An 18,379-nucleotide genomic window follows, 5' to 3' on the forward strand; every position below is an offset into this window, starting at 1 on the left:
TGAGGCAAAGAAAACCAGCACATTTGCATGATACCAAGAAAGTATCTGGCTCTGCCTGTCACAACTTAAAATGCATACTCAGAGAAATCTAGCATAAAGAAAAGCATAGTAGAGAATGATATTTCAACAGCATGTTCTGTATAGGCAAGAGAAAATGCAATCTGAAGTCACAGGACAATGGCTGAATACACTGCAGTACATCCTTACCACATAATGTGATGCACAAATCCAGGAAGGCCTATATACAGTTGAAGAGAACTTCTATGTATAGAAGAAAACTATTTAAAAAAAAAAATCTCTATAACAACTTAAATGTCTGTCTTTATTTATACAAGGAATGGAAGAATACATTCCAAACCTTTGATGGGATTGAGAAGGAGGGGTAAATTACCTTTCTCTTAACAAGATACCTTTGTATGTTTTGAGCATCCTGTTTGTTAAACCAATAAACAATGATAAATACATAACATGAAAACAAGGTTTAGAATGTAAATTAAAATTCTCATTTTTCAAAGTGAAAACATTAAAAAAAAAAACTATTAAAGTTGACAGCTTAAAAATAATGGTTAAAGTAAATCACTTAGGGCAGAAAACCTCAGAATAAATAAATAAAACAGAAGGACTAAGGATGAGGTGGCAGTTTTTTATATTTAACATAGAACTAGGCAGAAGATTTTCCAAGCTGATTTGGCTCACATGTGGTATTCCCTAATGAAGTAACAGTTTTAGATACTTTTACCACCTCATAAAAAAGCAAATGCCAGGTATATATAACAAGTATATTAACACATAGGCAACAGTTATATACATCAGTTGGATCCCCTGGAAAACTGAAAGCAGTTTTAAAAAATACTCCCCACCATCCTTTTAAGACAACTTTCAGGTTACCCACGAATAGGAAGCGACCACATTAAAATGAGTTAAACTATGAAAAATAAAAAGGGCCATGACCTTTATTTAAAAGTATGTAAAGGTAGTATAATATGTACAGGTGGCACATGGTGCCAATTTTATTTGCAGATATAGTATTCCAACTCAAATTTGCAAGTTACACCTTTGCCACAGACTTGGCTAAATCTTGAACTAGTGCAGAATTCAGCTGTGCTAGAGTGCTGATCTTTGCATGCTTAGATGTAGCATACTTGTTCTTGATAGTCTGGAAGAGAAATAGCACAGTAATTACACTGGGAAAACAAAAATTTACAATATCCAATAGTATAGGATTCATTTAAAAAATCAACGCTTTGGGCCTGAGGTACAGCTCAGAGGTAAAACAGCAGCAGCAACCCAAAACACCTAACATGATCTCCTTAAAAATAAATTATGAATTTGCAGGCAGTAAATCTGAATTATTCTCACTTTCTCAACATCTCATCATTAATTTGACTTACCATATGCTTTGTAAGCCCTTGATTCACCATGACTATATTCTTAGCCAGGTGCTGCATAACAGGAAGAAGAGACTCTTCAGTATATGACAGGTAATGCTGTAGAATTGGTGTCTAAGACAAAAACAAAATGTCAAAACCATTCAACCTGGAACAAAACCCACTTATCAATGAACTTCTTATTACAAATGTCTACAACTTTTCATAAAGTTTCTAGATGTTAGTCAAGAGGGGTAGGGGGACACATACTATATGACTAATTTTAATTAAAATTTAAGACAAGTTTGAGCCTCTTTCTTCCCCAGTTTCTCTCCCAGGCTTCTGTAGAAACCTCTGCTCAAATCTCATTACACTAATGTAATTGCTGGGTTGTCCAACCCAAAGCTAGATTCCAAGTTCCTTGAGGCTGAGTTTCTTATTCATAGCTCTATTTCTAGGGTTTAGGGTAGTACCTGACACACGGGAGAAATATTAGATGAATCAATGATTAGGAATGAATTTCCAGTTATGTCATTTGACAGTTTCTACATATATAAAGGGTAACAGCTACTATGTCTTTCTCAAAGGGTTTATGGAGATTAAATTCAGTAAAGAAATGAGAGCATTCTATCAAGATGACATTATAAACAAATTATTTTTAGCATTCCTTCTATAGATTCTATATTTAGAAACCAGTGGAAATGACAAAATTCTGTACTCAAACATCATTTACAATTTAAAAGCTTCGGAGTTCTGTGAGATAGAGCTTACCCAGTCACCATTGTCAAGAATTTTCAGTGCTAAGCAAAAAGCTCCTGCTGCAATTTGAGAAGGAGGAAAGTGCACCATATCATAGTCCAACATAGTTAGTTCCATCAGGTATTTAGCCAAAGTATGTTGCTCAACATCAACCTGGAACAAAACCCACTTATCAATGAACTTCTTATTACAAATGTCTACAAGTTCTCAAATGCAATTGCCCATAAAAGGCTTCATAATGATATTAATATGTAACCTGATTATAAATAAAAAACATCTTTATCCCTTCCCACAAGTCATTAGGTATTTCATATACAACCAGCAGCAGTATTCCCTAATACAGCCTAACAAAGGCTTCTCAAGGAGTATGTACCTCTCCAATCTTAGATGCTCTGCGAAGGAAGTGCAGTGGTAGAGGGCGACCCAGACCAAAGTTTAAAACTCTTAGAATCTTCATTTCCATCTGTCTGATTTGGTGCTTAGTGTAAGTGTTGTTAGTCACAAAAGCAAAGTCACCAATTTCTGGAGGGTACATTTCTTCATATTTGCTTGCAATAAACATGGCAGTGACACCAACTAGCTGCAGCATCTTCTTGGGCACACAATTATCCTATAATGAGAATTTCAACTGGGTAAATAACATGTACTTCAAAAGGAGACAGTTATGAAAGATACATACTTCTATAGCAAAATCTTCACTAATGACATTTTATCTCCTGAGACAGATTTTATCTGAAAAATAAGTTTCTTAGGACTAAGCTAAGACCCTAGAATAGAGAACCTTCAGTTACTGAACCAGGCTCACCTGCATAAACCGATCAATAATGGAAACAGTCATATACATGGTCTCCTGCAGCAACCTGAATTTCATTTGAACCTGTATTAGCCAGTCAATTAGGATAGCTCTCATGTTTCCAGTGACTTCCCGACCCAGTAGGTATTTTGGTCTCACTGACTGTTCTTCCTGCAAAAAAAAAAAAAAAAAAAAAAATGCAGATTATCCTTAGAAGCACAACTGCATGTGACATTTATGTCCAAAAAAGGTGAATTTTTTTTTGTTTTTAAATATAATAGTTTTGAGTTATTTAGAATCTAAGTTTTTAGTCCAATTATTCATTTGGTAACTAACTTCACTGGGGAAGAAAGCAAATCTTCGCTAGAACAATGTGGTAGGTTTTTAACATTGTCAGATGTTATAATGTCCAATTCATTACCACTGCTGCTGGCGCACATTCTGTATCCACCTTCCTCACAAATAAAGACACTATACCATCATTTTAGATCTTTTCACTGAAGACTGAAAAACCAGAGCCTGACTGAGATTTTAGGAAATAAGAGAAAAATGTCAATAACTTGGGTATCAACATACTTTATATATAAACAGAGATATGAATTGTAATGTAAAAAACAAACAACAACAAAGTGCATGTATAAAGGCAAAAAAGAAAGAAAGAAAGAAAGAAATGCTGCCAGGGGGCTGGGGTTTCAGCTCAGTGGTAGAGCGCTTGCCTAACGTGTGACACTGGATTTGATCCTCAGCACCACATAAAAATAACTAAAATAAAGTTTTAAAAATTTTTTAACAGGGCTGATGCTGTGGCTCAGTGGTAGCATACTTGCCTGGCATACATGAGGCACTGGGTCCGATTCAGCACCACATATAAATTTAAAAGTAAATAAATAAAGGTCAGTCAACAACAAAAAAAAATTAAAAAAAAAAAATTAAAAAAAAAAATTTACCAACAACAAAAAAACGAGGGCTGAGGTTGTGGCTCAGTGGTAGAGCACTTGCCTCACATGTATGAGGCCCTGGGTTCGATCATGAGCACCACATAAAAGTTAATAAGTTGTGTCCATCAACAACTAAAAATACTAAAAAGAAACAAAACAAAACCAAACACTGCCAGGCATGATGCTGCATGCCTGTAATCCCAGTGACTTGAGAGGGTAAGACTGTAGGATTGCAAATTCAAGGCCAGCCTCGGCAACTAAGCTGATCGTAATCAACTTAATGAGACCTGTCTCAAAATAAAGTTTTGCAGCTGGCGTGGTGGTGCATGCCTGTAATCCCAGTGGCTCAGGAGGCTGAGACAGGAGGATCGCAAGTTCAAAGCCAGCCTCAGCAAAAGTGAGGCACTAAGCAACTTAGTGAGACCCTGTCTCTAAATAAAATGCAAAATAGAAATGGGGATGTGGCTCAGTGGTTAGGTGCCCCGGAGTTCAATCCCCAGTACCAAAAATAAATATATAAATGAATAAAAAGGGTTGCAGATGTGGCTCAGTGTCCCCGGGCTCAATCTCTAGTTAAAACAAAACAAAACAAAACAAAAAAAATCCACTGTCTGTAATCCCAGGAAGAGGCGGCAAGAGGATCACAAATTTGAGGCCAGCATGGGCAACTTAGTGAGACCTTGTCTCAAAATTAAAAAATAAAAGAAACAGAAGATGGAGTGTACTCTGTGCTTCTATTCCCAGTAACCTCCGGGCCAAAAGGAAAATGTTGCCAAAGTCCTGCTTCATTACTGTAAACTGTTGATAGAAAGTATCTTTAATAGTTGGGTATAGGACTGGGGATGTGGCTCAAGTGGTAGCGCGCTCGACTGGCATGCGTGTGGCCTGGGTTCGATTCTCAGCACCACATACAAACAAAGATGTTGTGCCCGCAACTAAAAAATAAATATTAAAAAAAAAAAAAAATTCTCTTTCTCCTCTCTCACTCTCTCTTTAAAAAAAAAAAAAAAAAAGTTGGGTATAGCAGCACATGCTGGTAGTCCCAACTATTCAGGAGGCTGAGGCAGAAGTATCACTTGAACCCAGGAATTCAAGGTCAGCCTGGGAAACATAATGAGACCCCATTTCAAACAAAACAACAACAATAACCCCCCAAATTTTAATGAAACTAAATATAGTTTAGAAAAAATGGATTCTAGTGATTTTACTGACCTCAAGTTGTCTCAGATAAGCATAGATATCCTTTACATATTCACTACAAAGGTTTGGATCTACTCCATCTTCTGCATCCACATCACTCACTGTAAGAATTACATCAGAGAAAGCCTGACACAGATATTCTTCTGCAGGAGCACATCCAGATGTTTCCATTGGGCTTGCAGAGGGAGTATCAACCTTGAAACAGAGAGAACTTTTGAAATAATTGCAGAGGACACACACTATAACTTGGGAATAAAGGTCAGATTATTGGTAACACCAACTCAAGAAACAATACTGCTGAAGACAATTCATTGCCTTAGAAGAAAAAGAATTAGATTTGTTCAATTTCTTCTCAGGAAGTGAATAATATAAAAAGGAAAATGTCAATTTAGATTAAGCCAATTTAAAGTCAGCAGAATGTAACTGCTAACAAGCAAAAGAGAAGCAAATTCATATTCTAGACTTTCTGCCAAAGAAAACCAGCAAGTCATAAAGCTGTTTATCAGCATCATGTGAAGTTAATTAAAAAACTAATGACAAATGAGCCTTTAGTCCATTTCTTTCTTTTTTTTTTTAAAGGTGAAGTTTTTTTAATGTTCATTCTTTTTTTTAGTTGTTAATATTTTTTTAGTCTTTGGCAAACTTTTATTTATTTATATGCGGTGCTGAGAATCGAACCCAGAGCCTCACACATGCCAGGCAAGCGCTCCACCACTGAGCCACAACCCCAACCCCCTTTAGTCCATTTCAAAATGGTAATTGCTTCTCTCTACTCAGGAAAATATAAGCTCTGTCCTGAGTACCAAGGATTAACTGACTTTATTACCATTAACCATTTCCTTTATGCTCCTTTTACCACATTGTTCAAATATTTATTGAGCACCTTCTTCAAGTCAAACTGTGCTAGGAATTGCCTCATAGCATCCTTAAGAGGCTTTAAATTTAGTAGAGACATAGTAAAGAAACTCATGAGATTGATTGTGGGAGCAGAGAAAAGGTGGGGAAATTAGGGGAAGTTTCAGGAGCTGATGCTTGAGCTGTTTTGAGAAAAACAAAAAGGTTATTTGCTAAATGAGACAGAGGATGGGAAAGGCATTCTTAAAGGGGAAATCAAAGGCAAGAAACAGTATGGGGCCAGGTGAGGTTGCACAGGCCTGTGATCCCAGCTATTTGGGAGGCTGAGGAATAAAATCACAAGTTGAAAGAAAGCCAGTCTTGTGCAACTTAGTGAGACCCTTAATCAGTATAGGACTTTAAAAAACAGAAAGAAAAAGAAAAATTTAATTATTGGGCATCTTTGGTTGGTTGTATGTTTTGGTGCTGTGGGGACTGGACCCAAGGCCTCATGCATGCTAAGAAAATGCTCTATCAGCTAACTACTTTCCTAGCCAAAAAGTTCTTAGTTTTAGACTGTTAATCCATTTTCTTCTTCACTCTTTGGAGGAGATATATATATATTCTTTTTCACTCCTTTTTATACTCCAACATCACAGACAATTCTTTTCAAGAAAATATTGTTTCAGCCAATGAATTTTGGATAGTATTGGCCTGTACTTAGACAAAAAGTTTCAGGCATCTACTATTTAATATCATTTACAAAGGGGGGTAATATAAGAAAACAATTAAAAGCCAAGATTCTGAGCTGGGGTTGTAGCTCAGTGCAAGAGGGCTGCCTAGCATATGTGAGGCACTGGGTTCAATTCTCAGCACCACATATAATAAATAAAATAAAGGTCCATTGACAACTAAAAAAAAAAAAAAAAAAAAAAAAAAAGCAGAGGTTTTGAAGCTACAGCAAGGGCTTAAATTTCATATTGACCATCATTTAATTTCTTTTAGCCATTATCCAAAAAGTAGAAATAATGCCTATCCCTGAGAGTAAATAAAGATTATGTGAGTTAATGCACATAAAATGTTTAGCAGGGCTTGCCCTATGCTAACCACTCAATAAAGAGTAAGTTTACCAAAATAGGTTCAGGCGAAAGTTTTTCTTCCTTGACAGGTTCAGGCTCAGGTTCAGGCTCAGTCTCAGTCTCAGGCTCTGGCTCTGGCAGACACACGGGTGCCTTTTCCAAAGGTTTTGATAGTTTTTTAGCAATAACTTTTCCAGTAGCTGATGGTTTTGCTTCCTGTGGATGAAAGAGAGAGAATGGAATGTTTCTCTATCAAGGGTCACAGCTGGAATGTGGGCTCTTCAGGGAAGTTGGGTCAGGAAGATAGTTACCTTTTTCAGAAGCACTCTGGTCTGCAGCTGCTCACTGACTTTATTACCAATGTCTCCAAGAGCTGTTCTTGGCCTCAGCCCAGGCTTGGAGGCTGCAACAGTGGCCACAGGCACACGCTTTGCCCCTGCCATACTAATCTTGGTCTTATTGTCAGCATTAATTTTCGTGTTCTGAAAGAAGAAAGAGCACTTTTGACGGCTGGTCCAGGGAGGCTCGAGTAAGTCAAGGGTTAATTAAGGTGGACACAATTGAGAAGGAAAGCTGGCTGCAAATGGGTTCTAAGGAGAGTCGTGGTTCCAGGCTCTAAGGCCTCAGCAGTTATTTTCCTCCCAGAAACTCTTCATTCACCTATTGCGGGATTACCTCTTTAGTCCCCGCTTAGCCCCGTGAATTACAGTCGAAAGGGGTATTCAAGTACAGATACTGCTCTGGGAAAAAGTTTACGCTGTTGGTGGGGGGCTTACTCAGGGGTCCTCCATTGCTTTTTAAAAAAGGTTTCCCGTTGATCCTCCTCCACCTACTCTCAAGGTCTATATTCAAGATCCGTTCAATTTTTTCTCACCTTCCTTCATCCCCCAAAGTCCCCCAGCTCGCCAGAGGCCCAGCTCATTTCTCTCCCGGTAACCCCTCTCCCATACTGCCCTCATAGTAGCCACGGTCCTCTCGGGTTCCGGGGACTCCCGCAGGTGAGTCAAGGCACGAAGCCCGGAGCAAGGAAGACCGCGTTTTTTCACGGTCCGCAATGGCTCACCCTGGTGACTCGGAGCGCCATGGCTTTCTCTTCACCAGGCAGCGGCTCAGTTGGCAGAAGCAGAAACGGGAACACCGGATTCTCGGACTAACTAAAGACCAGCACAGATAAACAGCCGTTCCTCTGCAGCACGCCGGGAGGAGCCGGCCCGCTCGGGTTTAAACCCCGCACCGCTCCCTCCTTATTGGTCCATTCATGGAACTCGCTCCCTTCCCATTGGCCCCAGTCGGTTCTTGCGAATGCATTTCCAGGGCGACCCCACGAAGACGTTCGACAGGGGCGGGGCCAGGGAAAGCTGCAGGCCCCCAAGACACCGCCCTCCGCTCGCGCTGTCTGGCTCCGCGCCTGCGCTCTGGAGCACCGCGGCCTCCTGGGAGAGGCGTGTTGCGTGCACCGCCTACTTGGGAGGGCGTGAGTGCGTGTTCTCTGCGCCTGCTGCAGTCTTTCCTCCTTGGAGAGCGACATTGTATTGCTCGCAGTTTTAGAAACTTGCACCTCTGGCTCCAGACAAGTTTATTGTTACAAACTCTATTTCCTTTCAGTAACAGAAATAACATCTTAGAGTTCATGAAAGACTTTAATGTTCTTTCATTCGATCATTCCAGTAGCTCCGTGGATTTACAATATGGTGTTATGGGATACACATACATGCTACAAATGGGCATCTCTTGAAACAAAGTTAACGCATTTACTTTTCAGTTACTTTTTTTTTTTTTTTTTTTTTTTAGGTTATGGGGATTAAACCCAGTGGTGCTCTACCTCTGCACTTCATTCACAACCCTTTTTATTTTTGGTACCAGTAATTGAACCCAGGAGTGTTCAAACACTGAGCAACCTCCCCAGCCCTTTTTAAAATTTTAAAAATTTATTTTTGGTGCCAGGGATTGAGTTTAGGGGCACTTGACTTCAAGCCACATACGCACCCCTATTTTGTATTTTATTTAGAGACAGGGTCTCCCTGAGTTGCTTGCACCTCGCCATTGCTGAGGCTGGCTTTGAACTGCCATCCTCCTGTCTCAGCCTCCTGAGCTACTGGGATTACAGGCGTGTGTCCCTGTGCCCGCCCCTTTCTTATTTTTTGAGACAGGTTTTAATTAAACTGCTCAGAGCCTTGCTAAATTGTTGAGCTGACCTTGAACTTGCAACTTGCAATCCTCTGTCTCAGCTTCCCGAACCGCCGGGATTACAGGCCTGTGCCACCACTCCTGGCTCCAGCCCTTTTTAAAAATAATAATATTTATTTTTCTAAGTTGCTGAGGCTGGCCTCAAATTTGTGATGTTCCTGCCTCAGTTTCGCTGGGATTACAGGAGTGCAGGTAGGTTTATGGAGGTCTTTTGGAATCAGTACTTGAGAAGGTAGTGAAATTAGTTTTTTGTTATATTTTGAATGTGTCCTTGAGTAGTTGAACTTTCTTTGACTCATGCAAAAAAGTCTCCTCAGCATAAAAGCTTTATTTATTGTGATGATTATAGCAGTCTTGGGAGGATAACTATTTTGTTTTTGTTTTCTACAAAAACATTGCTCTAGGAGTAAGTTATACTCCCTGAGACAGAGTATTTCACAAGTAAATATCCTATTTGAGAAATCTGTTTCAAGGCTTAACTTTAGTCCTCATGCTACCTTCAGTTTGCTGAATTAAGTGATGGCAAGAAGATGGAGGCAAGCAGAGTGTGGTGTCATGAGCCCTGTAGGCCAGGCTACTGGGGGACTGAGGCAGGAGGATTGCTTGTGTTCAGAAGTTTGAGGCCAGCTGGGGCAAGACAGAGAGACCCCCATCTCAAAAATAAAAAAGAAGCCCTGTATGGTGGTCCACACCTGTAATCCCAGTGCCTGGGGAGACAGAGGTAGAAGGATCACAAGTTCAAAGCCAGCCTCAGCAACTTGGAGAGGCTCTAAACAATTTAGTGAGACCCTGTCCCAAAATTTAAAAGTTAAAAGGACTGGGGATGTGGCTCAGTGGCTAAGTGTCCCTGGACTCAGTCCCCAGTACTAAATAAAAAATGATGGGGCCAGATGAAAGGAAATGAAAAAGAGAAAGGGCAAGTAACAAAAGAGGAGGATGTAAAGAAGAATGGTGGAAAATAGAGAATGAGAGAGGACCCTTACCAGTCCTAGAAATTGAAGTGAGGGTTCTTTCCACATTCCACTCCTGGTTTATCTTCCATTTCTTTAAATGGAAAGTAGTTTTTGCAGAAGACTGAGTAGTAGCCTGATGCCCTCAAACTGCACTGAGGAACATGAAATGTAACAGTGAGAATTTGAAAGCACAATTTAAACTGGGCTTGTGGGTGCATGCCTGTAATCCCCACCTTGGAGGTTGAGTTAGGAGGATTGAAAGTCCTGCAAGTTCATGAGACCCTGTCTTTTATATATATATATATTTTTAGTTGTACACAATACCTTATTTTGTTTATTTATTTTTATGTGGTACTAAGGATCAAACCCAGGGCCTTGCATGTGCTAGGTAAGCGCTCTACCGCTGAGCCACAACCCCAGCCTGAGACCCTGTCTTTAAAAAAAAAAAGGAAATAAAAAGGATGGCATGTAGCTCAGAGGTAGACTCAGGCCTGCACCAGGCACTGGGAATCCCCAGTACTTGAAAAAAAACAAAAAGAATATATATAGTTTTATATTGGTGCCCAGCTATACTTTATAATCTGCTGATTGGTGGGGGTAGGATATATGGGGGTGGTGAACAGAAGAAATGGTGTTGAGAGCCACTGCCGAAGGGGCCCCAGCAAACTTCCAGCTGATTGGCTCACAGCGGCCCCAGCAAACTTCCAGCTGATTGGCCCACCATGGCCCCAGCAAACTTCCAGCTGCCAGCTGATTGGCTCCTCTTCGGTGATGCTCATTGGGCTGTTTCCTCGCCCTTTCAGACCGCGAGCTGCTCACTGGGGGACTCTTTGGCTCGGCCTGTGCAACCCAGCCAATCGGCCTCAAGAGTGGGAGGAGTGGGGGGTGGAGAGGTTCTCCGGAAGCCTGTGGTGGCAGTTGAGCTCTGAGGGAATTCCTGAAGAGCTCCTGTGGTGCTGGTGTGGTGAGCCGCTTCTGCAGATTATGGTCGCCATTGCAGGATGGCGCTGGCTCCACTGTGGTCTGTAACAAACAACTCCTTGTTTGGGAGAGTTGGTGCATGGTTTCTCAGCACCCTGTGAGAAAGTTCCACGTGGCAGCTTCGCGTTGGGGCTTGGGATGCTTTATTAAGGCTGGGAAGGGCATCTGACGAGGAATTAGAAGAAATATCAAGGGCCTGAATAAACTGCTGAAAGAAGATTCCTGAGTTGCGTCTTCCTTGCGGGCAAGGGGTCGCGACATGCTGGGTGTGTTCTAAAAATAAAGTTCATTTCTGTTTGATAAGTGGCTCCTGAATTGTGTGAATTGTGCCCAGCCAGACTGCAGCAAAATGGCCCACTGATTACCCAAAATCTATGGTGCTCACAGCTAATTAACCTGAAGATCAGAATTTAAACAGAAGTATCAGCCAGTATATAAAATGAGCCAAGTTTCAAGCTTCAAAATCATTGCTTATAGGCTCAGCAATAAAGCATTTGCCTAGCATGTGCAGAGGCCCTCCGTTCCATCTCCACACCAGAAAAAAAAAAAAAGAATGGCTAATTCCTCTGATTTTCCTACAATATAAACATATGCCCTCTCATCCATAAAGGCTTTTCTCACTTCTAGGAGAAGAAAGAGTTCTTGTTCTCCTTTGAATGTGGAATAATATTACTTTTTTTCATTCTCAAGAGCTTGCATGGCTTCTGGCTCTATATTTTATACATTTTTGGGGTATCTGTGTGTGTGTGTGCATGCTATGGATTGAACTCAGGCAAATGCCACACTACTGAGCTACATCCTTAGCTCCTATTTTACAACTTTTTATATGCTCAGTAACTAGTGCCTTCTTATGAGGGGAGAGACAATGTTATATATCTTTTGTATCATCATCCTGCTTTACATATATTGGGCACTTAATACATCTATTGACTAAACACTTACCTTTGATAAAACTGTTCCAATAAATTAGCTGCTTCCATAAATTCTGCAGGAATCTGCCATATATTTAGTGGATCCAGATTTCATGTGTTTAAGTCAGAGAATAAGTAGCCCTTGGACCATATCTTTTGGGGGAATTTGATTCCTAGGTCAGCCCATCTCAGTATAAATTTTCAGTCTTTCATATTAGGCATTCCTATTTTGCTCTTATGGAAAATTGAGGCAACCAATAAAAGGATAAGTCAGTATAATTTGATTAATTTGTAACCGTTAAAGAGAGGCACAGTTACAGATATTTAACCTTGTATTCAAGTAGACTCAAAGTCCCACTCCTGACCTCACTTTCTAACCATAGGTATACAAATCTGAGGTATGTGATTGTTATGCCAGATTCGTGGGACCCCAATAGACCTCCAGGAGCCGAATCAGATGCAATCACACAAGAGTCTTTATTGCAAGCTGAAGCCTGGACTCACAACCGTTCCTGAAGCAGTGGTCCCAGGGAGTGAGTCCTGGTCCTTTGTTCAGTAGGATTTTATAGGGGGACACTCTATGCATCACAACATCACACAGCCAATCATTCCATACCATGGGAAAATCAAACAACTCCTCTTAACATTGATTAGCACATTCACTGGCGGGAACAAGTTGGGTAGAGGTGATTGGCTAGTACAAGAGGGGGGTTCGTTTGAACTGATTGATTTAGGCCACGGACGGGTGTATGTGCTAAACTACATGGTTTCCCAACATGTTATCAGCCACCATAAACTACTTGGGGGTCATCTGGCATCCCAGGTATTTTCCCTGTATTATGCTGATTGGAGGTTGCTAGGGGGGTTGCTATGGGTCTCCACTAAGCCTGAGTCAGGCACACCTGGTGCCACAGACCTCTCCTGTTATTTACAGACAAACAACTCAGCAGGGTGGGTATGTACTTAGGAGTGCTCTGTGGGTTTTCCCAAGGACAAGGGTCATGCCCCCTTCCTTAGGACAGGCCTTGAGGTAGAAGCTGCTGTTATTTATTTATTTTAAAAAATGGAGCCACATTAGTTTCTCATGATCATGCAAAAACAACTACAATTGGGTTTACACAATTCACTCCTGGTGGAATGATTTTCTCATTTTACTTGCAAACCTCATTCATCTCTTAGGTCTGTAAATGCTATCTCCATGAAGTCTTCTTTTCCTTCTAGTTAAAAAGTAACCTCTACATTCTGAAATTTGTCACTCTGTGAAGACGTCAAACTGCTCTAAATATTTACTTATAATTTTTTATATTTATTTTTAAGTTGTAGTTGGACACAATATCTTTATTTTATTATTTATTTTTATGTGGTGCACACATGCTAGGTGAGTTCTCTACCTACCGCTAAGCCACAATCCCAGCCCTATTTATAACTGTTTATGTGTCTTATCTTACCTATGGTAATAAACATACTAAAGAAAAGGTTTGTTTCATGTTTTTGAAAAGAAAGTGAGAAAGCGAGTGACGGGCAAGCAACGGGCGAGTGAGAAATGAAAGACCAGGCAGAGATCCACACAAAGGTTTATTTGTCAAAGCAGACAAATAAAGGCCATCCCTCTATAGAGTGCAGATATTCCGGTGTTCAGCTTTTGTGGGGTAGGGGTTTGGAGCTGTAGTTGTGGTGCTATGGGATAGGTTGTGGGGGGGTGCTTGCGTCAGAGTTGGGCGGGTAGGAATAGCATGGGATTGGCTTAGGTCGATGGCACCCTGGGGCTTTCCAGAGTCAAGGGGTCCTGTCCTTCTGGTATTGGGGTAGGGTTATGGTAACATGGAGTAGGTCACTAATGGGGGTGGGGGGAGTTCGGGTAAAAGGAAGTACAGGAAACTGAAACTTAATCTCATAAGATGGTGGTTAACATATAAAATGACTGCTCAGATGTTAAATCAAGACCCTACAGTTTTTATCTTGGAAAAGCAAATTCACAAATAAAAGGTAATGAGTACATTACCTAGTCCCAGTCATTGTTCTTTCTACTGGGCTTCAGCAAAAAACCTGCCAACTGTCCCCTATATCCTACTCACTCTCCTTCTCTGATCCTTTTGAAACACATTGGTTCATGACAATCTCTTTACTCAGGGAGGTACATCTACAGGCTCCCAAGTCCTCAAAGTGTCATCTGCCTAATCTTGCTGCATCACTGTCCTTCCTGCTCTACATGTGTGCGTGCACACACACACACACACATACACATATATTTTTTCTTCCTGTGGTGCTGGGGATTAAATCCCAGGCCTCGCATGTGCTAGGCAAGTGATCCATCACCTAAGCTACATGCCCCCAAGCCTGTTTTGTTTTGAAATCATGCGAAGTACTTCCTTCCTCAAAAGCCCTTGCATTTGATGTACTCTCAGTCTAGAATAGTTGATATTGTGGCCTTTCTTCCATCAGGTCCTAAAGCCTTCTTCCACAGAGAACCTCTTTAATCATTCTTTAGCACATTCTCTGGCTCTTTGGCCTGATCTCTGCTTTTGTTGAATGTCAACTCTGAATCCATAATGCCTGGTTTGAAGAGCTGGCTTTCCCATTTACTAGGTATATAATTTTGGGCAAGTTAATTAACATTCCTTGCCTTAGTTTCCTCATCAGTAAAATGAAGATAATAATTACATATGTATTTATTGCTTAAAATGGTGTTCATCTGACACATGGGAAGGGTTCCATATCTAATGCTTTTCTTCATAGCACTTAGCACACCTGACATTTTGTTATATATTAGGCTGTCTTCACTAGAAAGTATACTTCCTCAGGGCAGGACTGTTAATTATTGATGACTTTATCCTTAGCAACTACAGCAGTGTAGTCAGTGCTTTGCCACTGGGTTACCTCCCCAACAAACCCCCCCCCATTTTTTTTGGTACTGGAGATTGAATCAGGGACACTGAACTACATCCCCAGCCCTTTTTATTTATTTATTTTTAAATTTTTACCTGTATTTTATTTACTTATATGTGGTGCTGAGGATTGAACCTATTGCCTCACATGTTCCAGGCAAGCACTCTACCACTGAGCCATAGCCACAGCTCTTTATTTTTACATTTTGAGACCAGGTCTTGCTAAGTTGTCTAGGATGGCATCAAACTTGCAGTCCTGCCTCACCTGCCTCAGCCTCCTGAGTAGCTGAGATTATAGACTTGTTTCATAGCAAACCAGTACATTTTCTTTTCTTTCTTTTTTTTTTTTTTTTTGGTACCAGGGATTGAACTCGGGGGCACTCAACCACTGAACCACATCCCCAGCCCTATTTTGTATTTTATTAGAGACAGGGTGTCACTGAGTTGCAAAGCACTTTGCCATTGCTGAGGCTGGCTTTGAATTTGCAATCCTCCTGTCTTAGCCTCCCAAACCGCTGCGATTACAGGTGTGCACCTCTGCACCTGGCTAGCACATTTTCTTAAAAAGGCTTTCCATAACTATGTGAATATTAATATTGAAAAATTTAGGTACTGTCCCAAAGTTGCAGGGGGAACCTCCTTAGGCTTTAAATTCAAATGAAAAATAGCCATAAAATGGAACAATATATATCTGAAAAAAACCTAGTCAACCACACTGCACTATCAAGCTTGATCAGTTCAAACATACTTAATATATGGTAACAGTAGAGCAATAGGAGGAAAAAATGCATGTGATCATGTAAAATGTTAATGTAGTGCTTAGCACAAAGTAATTGTGAAATAATGAAAAATTGAAAAAAACCCCAAGGGCCCCCCCAAAAAAAAAACTTAAGAAAATGAACAATGTAGAAATTAAAATTTCAAAGATTTGACAGTTGTGTACAGCTGTGTAATCACTGTCCTGACCAAGATGTAGAATGATCTCAACACTCCCCAAATATTCCCTTTTCCTCCTTTCCAACAAATTCTGTACACCCTCAAGACCACACGTGCTGTGATACATCCTCCCCTAAGATGTCCAGGCCCTAATGCCTGGAACCTATGAATATATTACCTTTTCATGGCAAAAGGGTCTTACAACACTTTGAGACGGGGAGCATACCCTAGATGTGTGTGGGCCTCGTGTAATCACACTAAGTCCTTAAAAGTAGAAAAAGAAGGTAGAAAAACCAGAGAGATGCAACAGTAGGAAAAGGGGCAGAGAAATTTGACGCATGACAAGTGACTTGCTGCTGGCTTTGAAGATAGAGGAAGGAGTCCACAAACCCAAGAAAACAGATGACCTCTAGAAGGTGTGAACAGCAGCAAAGAAACAGGGACCTCAGTCTATATACAGAAAGACTAACTTCAGTCAACAACCTGAATGATCAGGGAAACAGATTCTTTCCTGGAGCCTCCAGAGGAAACACCGACCTGCTGACACCTTCATTTTAGCCCTGTGAAACCTATACTGGACTTGTGACCTACAGAAGTCAGTAAGGTTGCAATAATTTGTAATTATAACAGCAATAGAAAACTTATAATACAGACCACTTCCCATGCTCTATCATTATAGTCTTTCTTTCTTTCTTTATTTATTTTGGTGCTGGGAATTAAACCTAGGGCCTCATGCTTGCTAAGCAAGCACTCTACCACTGTGCTACACTTCAAACCCTAGATTAGTCTTATATGTTCTTGGACTTAATCATATAAAGGAATCAGTGTGAACTCTTGTGTCTGGCTTCTTTCAGTTAACATGTTTTTGAGATTCATCTCTGTGGTATGTAACAGTCATTTTATTTTAATTATTTTTTGCAGTGCTCTTTATAGCTGAGTAGTATTCCAAATACATATTATGAATATGTACATTTTATCTAAATATAAAGCAAAAACAGAATCCTTTGTTGAGAAGTGTCTAATTATGTAGCTTCATTATTTTTCTATTGAAACTAGAAGAATGTTATTATGTTAAAGAAACAACAACAAAATTTTTTTTTTGGTACCAGGGGATTGAACCCAGGGATATTAACCATTGAGCCACATCCCTAGCTGTTTTTATTTTTTGAGACAAGGTCTCACTAAGTAGGTTAAGGCCTGATTGCTGAGGCTGGTCTCAAACTCCCAATCCTCCTGCCTAAGGCTCATGAGTCGCTGGGTAACAGGTGTGCGCCACTAGGCCCAGCGATGGGAACAACAAATTTATACTATAAAAGATGCAAAGGGTGGGGGTTGTGGTATAGCACTTGCCTTACATGTGTGAGGCACTGGGTTCGATTCCTAGCACCACATTAAAAAAAAAAAAAAAAACCTAAAAATATTAAAAACAAAATAAAATAAAAGATGCAAAGTCTATTTTAAGAGGAAATCATATGCTCCTAAGTTCTTAATAACAGAAATAATGGTTGAGAGAATGATAAACAATCACCTCCTTTCTCTGAGCAAATGAACTATCAAATAGGCTTCTGTCTTGGATATTATTTTAAACTTATCTGTACACTTAATATCTAATAAATCTCTTAGAATGCTGATTATTTAAAAAAGAGAGAAATTAATGAAATCTGCCTTTGAAGTTAAAGTTAAAATAATGACTCCTCAAATTATTTAGCCCTTTGCAACTTTTTATTTTCACATATCCTTTTGTTCCCAAACCCTGGTGAAGCAGATTTGAGCACATTGTATTGCCTTTAAGAATGAGGGGAAAAAATATAAAAAAAGAGGCTGATTTGCCTAAAGTCACATGGTTTCCATGAAATGGAACTAGTAACCTGATTCTTTCAAAACCTAGTTGCTCTAATTTCCAGCTATACCCCTTAACTGTCAGCCCACTTCTCTTCCACCCTGATAGTTCTCAATCAATCACATTAATTTATTTTTGCTGTTATATGCCTTCTAAGGGAAAAGAAAAATTTAACATTGGTGTAATATTTATTGTACCCTCCTAACTGCTTAAATTTTTTTATTTTTTATTTATTTACTTATTATTTTTAAAAAAGATTTATTTCTTTTTAGTTGTACACAATACCTTTGTTTTTCTTTCTTTATTTTACGTGGTGCTGAGGATTGAACCCAGGGCCTTGCACATGCTAGGCGAGCCCTCTACCGCTGAGCCACAATCCCAGCCCCTATTTTTTTTAAAAAATTTTTTTTAGTTGTAGTTGGATACTTGGCTTTATTTATTTTTATGTGGTGCTGAGGATTGAACCCAGGGCCTCATGTGTGCTAGGCAAGCACTCCACTGCTGAGCCACAACCCCAGCCCATTATTTACTTATTTTTTTAAAGGACAAGACAATCAGTTCTTCCTTAGACCTTCTTTTTATTATTTTTTTAAATATTTTCTTAGTTGTTGATGGACTTTATTGTCTTTCTATTTTTATGTGGTGCTGAGGATTGAACCCAGTGTCTCATGCATGGTAAGCAAGCACGCTACCACTGAACCACAACCCTAGCCCTT

At 40.0% G+C, this 18,379-nt stretch overlaps 1 protein-coding gene across 1 annotated transcript; it reads right to left on the minus strand.

The window, feature by feature from the left end:
• Nucleotides 1–616: 616 nt before the first annotated feature.
• Ccnb1 (cyclin B1) lies at nt 617–8,256 on the minus strand. The gene is made up of 9 exons (XM_076856109.2): nt 8,034–8,256; nt 7,282–7,452; nt 7,022–7,186; nt 5,070–5,252; nt 2,932–3,090; nt 2,500–2,736; nt 2,139–2,279; nt 1,392–1,502; nt 617–1,156 (listed from the first exon to the last, which is right to left on the minus strand). The coding sequence occupies exons 1-9, from the start codon at nt 8,052–8,054 to the stop codon at nt 1,049–1,051; spliced, it is 1,296 nt and encodes a 431-aa protein (XP_076712224.1). The 5' UTR covers nt 8,055–8,256; the 3' UTR covers nt 617–1,048.
• Nucleotides 8,257–18,379: the final 10,123 nt, after the last annotated feature.

This window comes from Callospermophilus lateralis, chromosome 5 (genome assembly GCF_048772815.1).
Source record: "Callospermophilus lateralis isolate mCalLat2 chromosome 5, mCalLat2.hap1, whole genome shotgun sequence".
Classification (NCBI taxonomy): Eukaryota; Metazoa; Chordata; class Mammalia; order Rodentia; family Sciuridae; genus Callospermophilus; species Callospermophilus lateralis.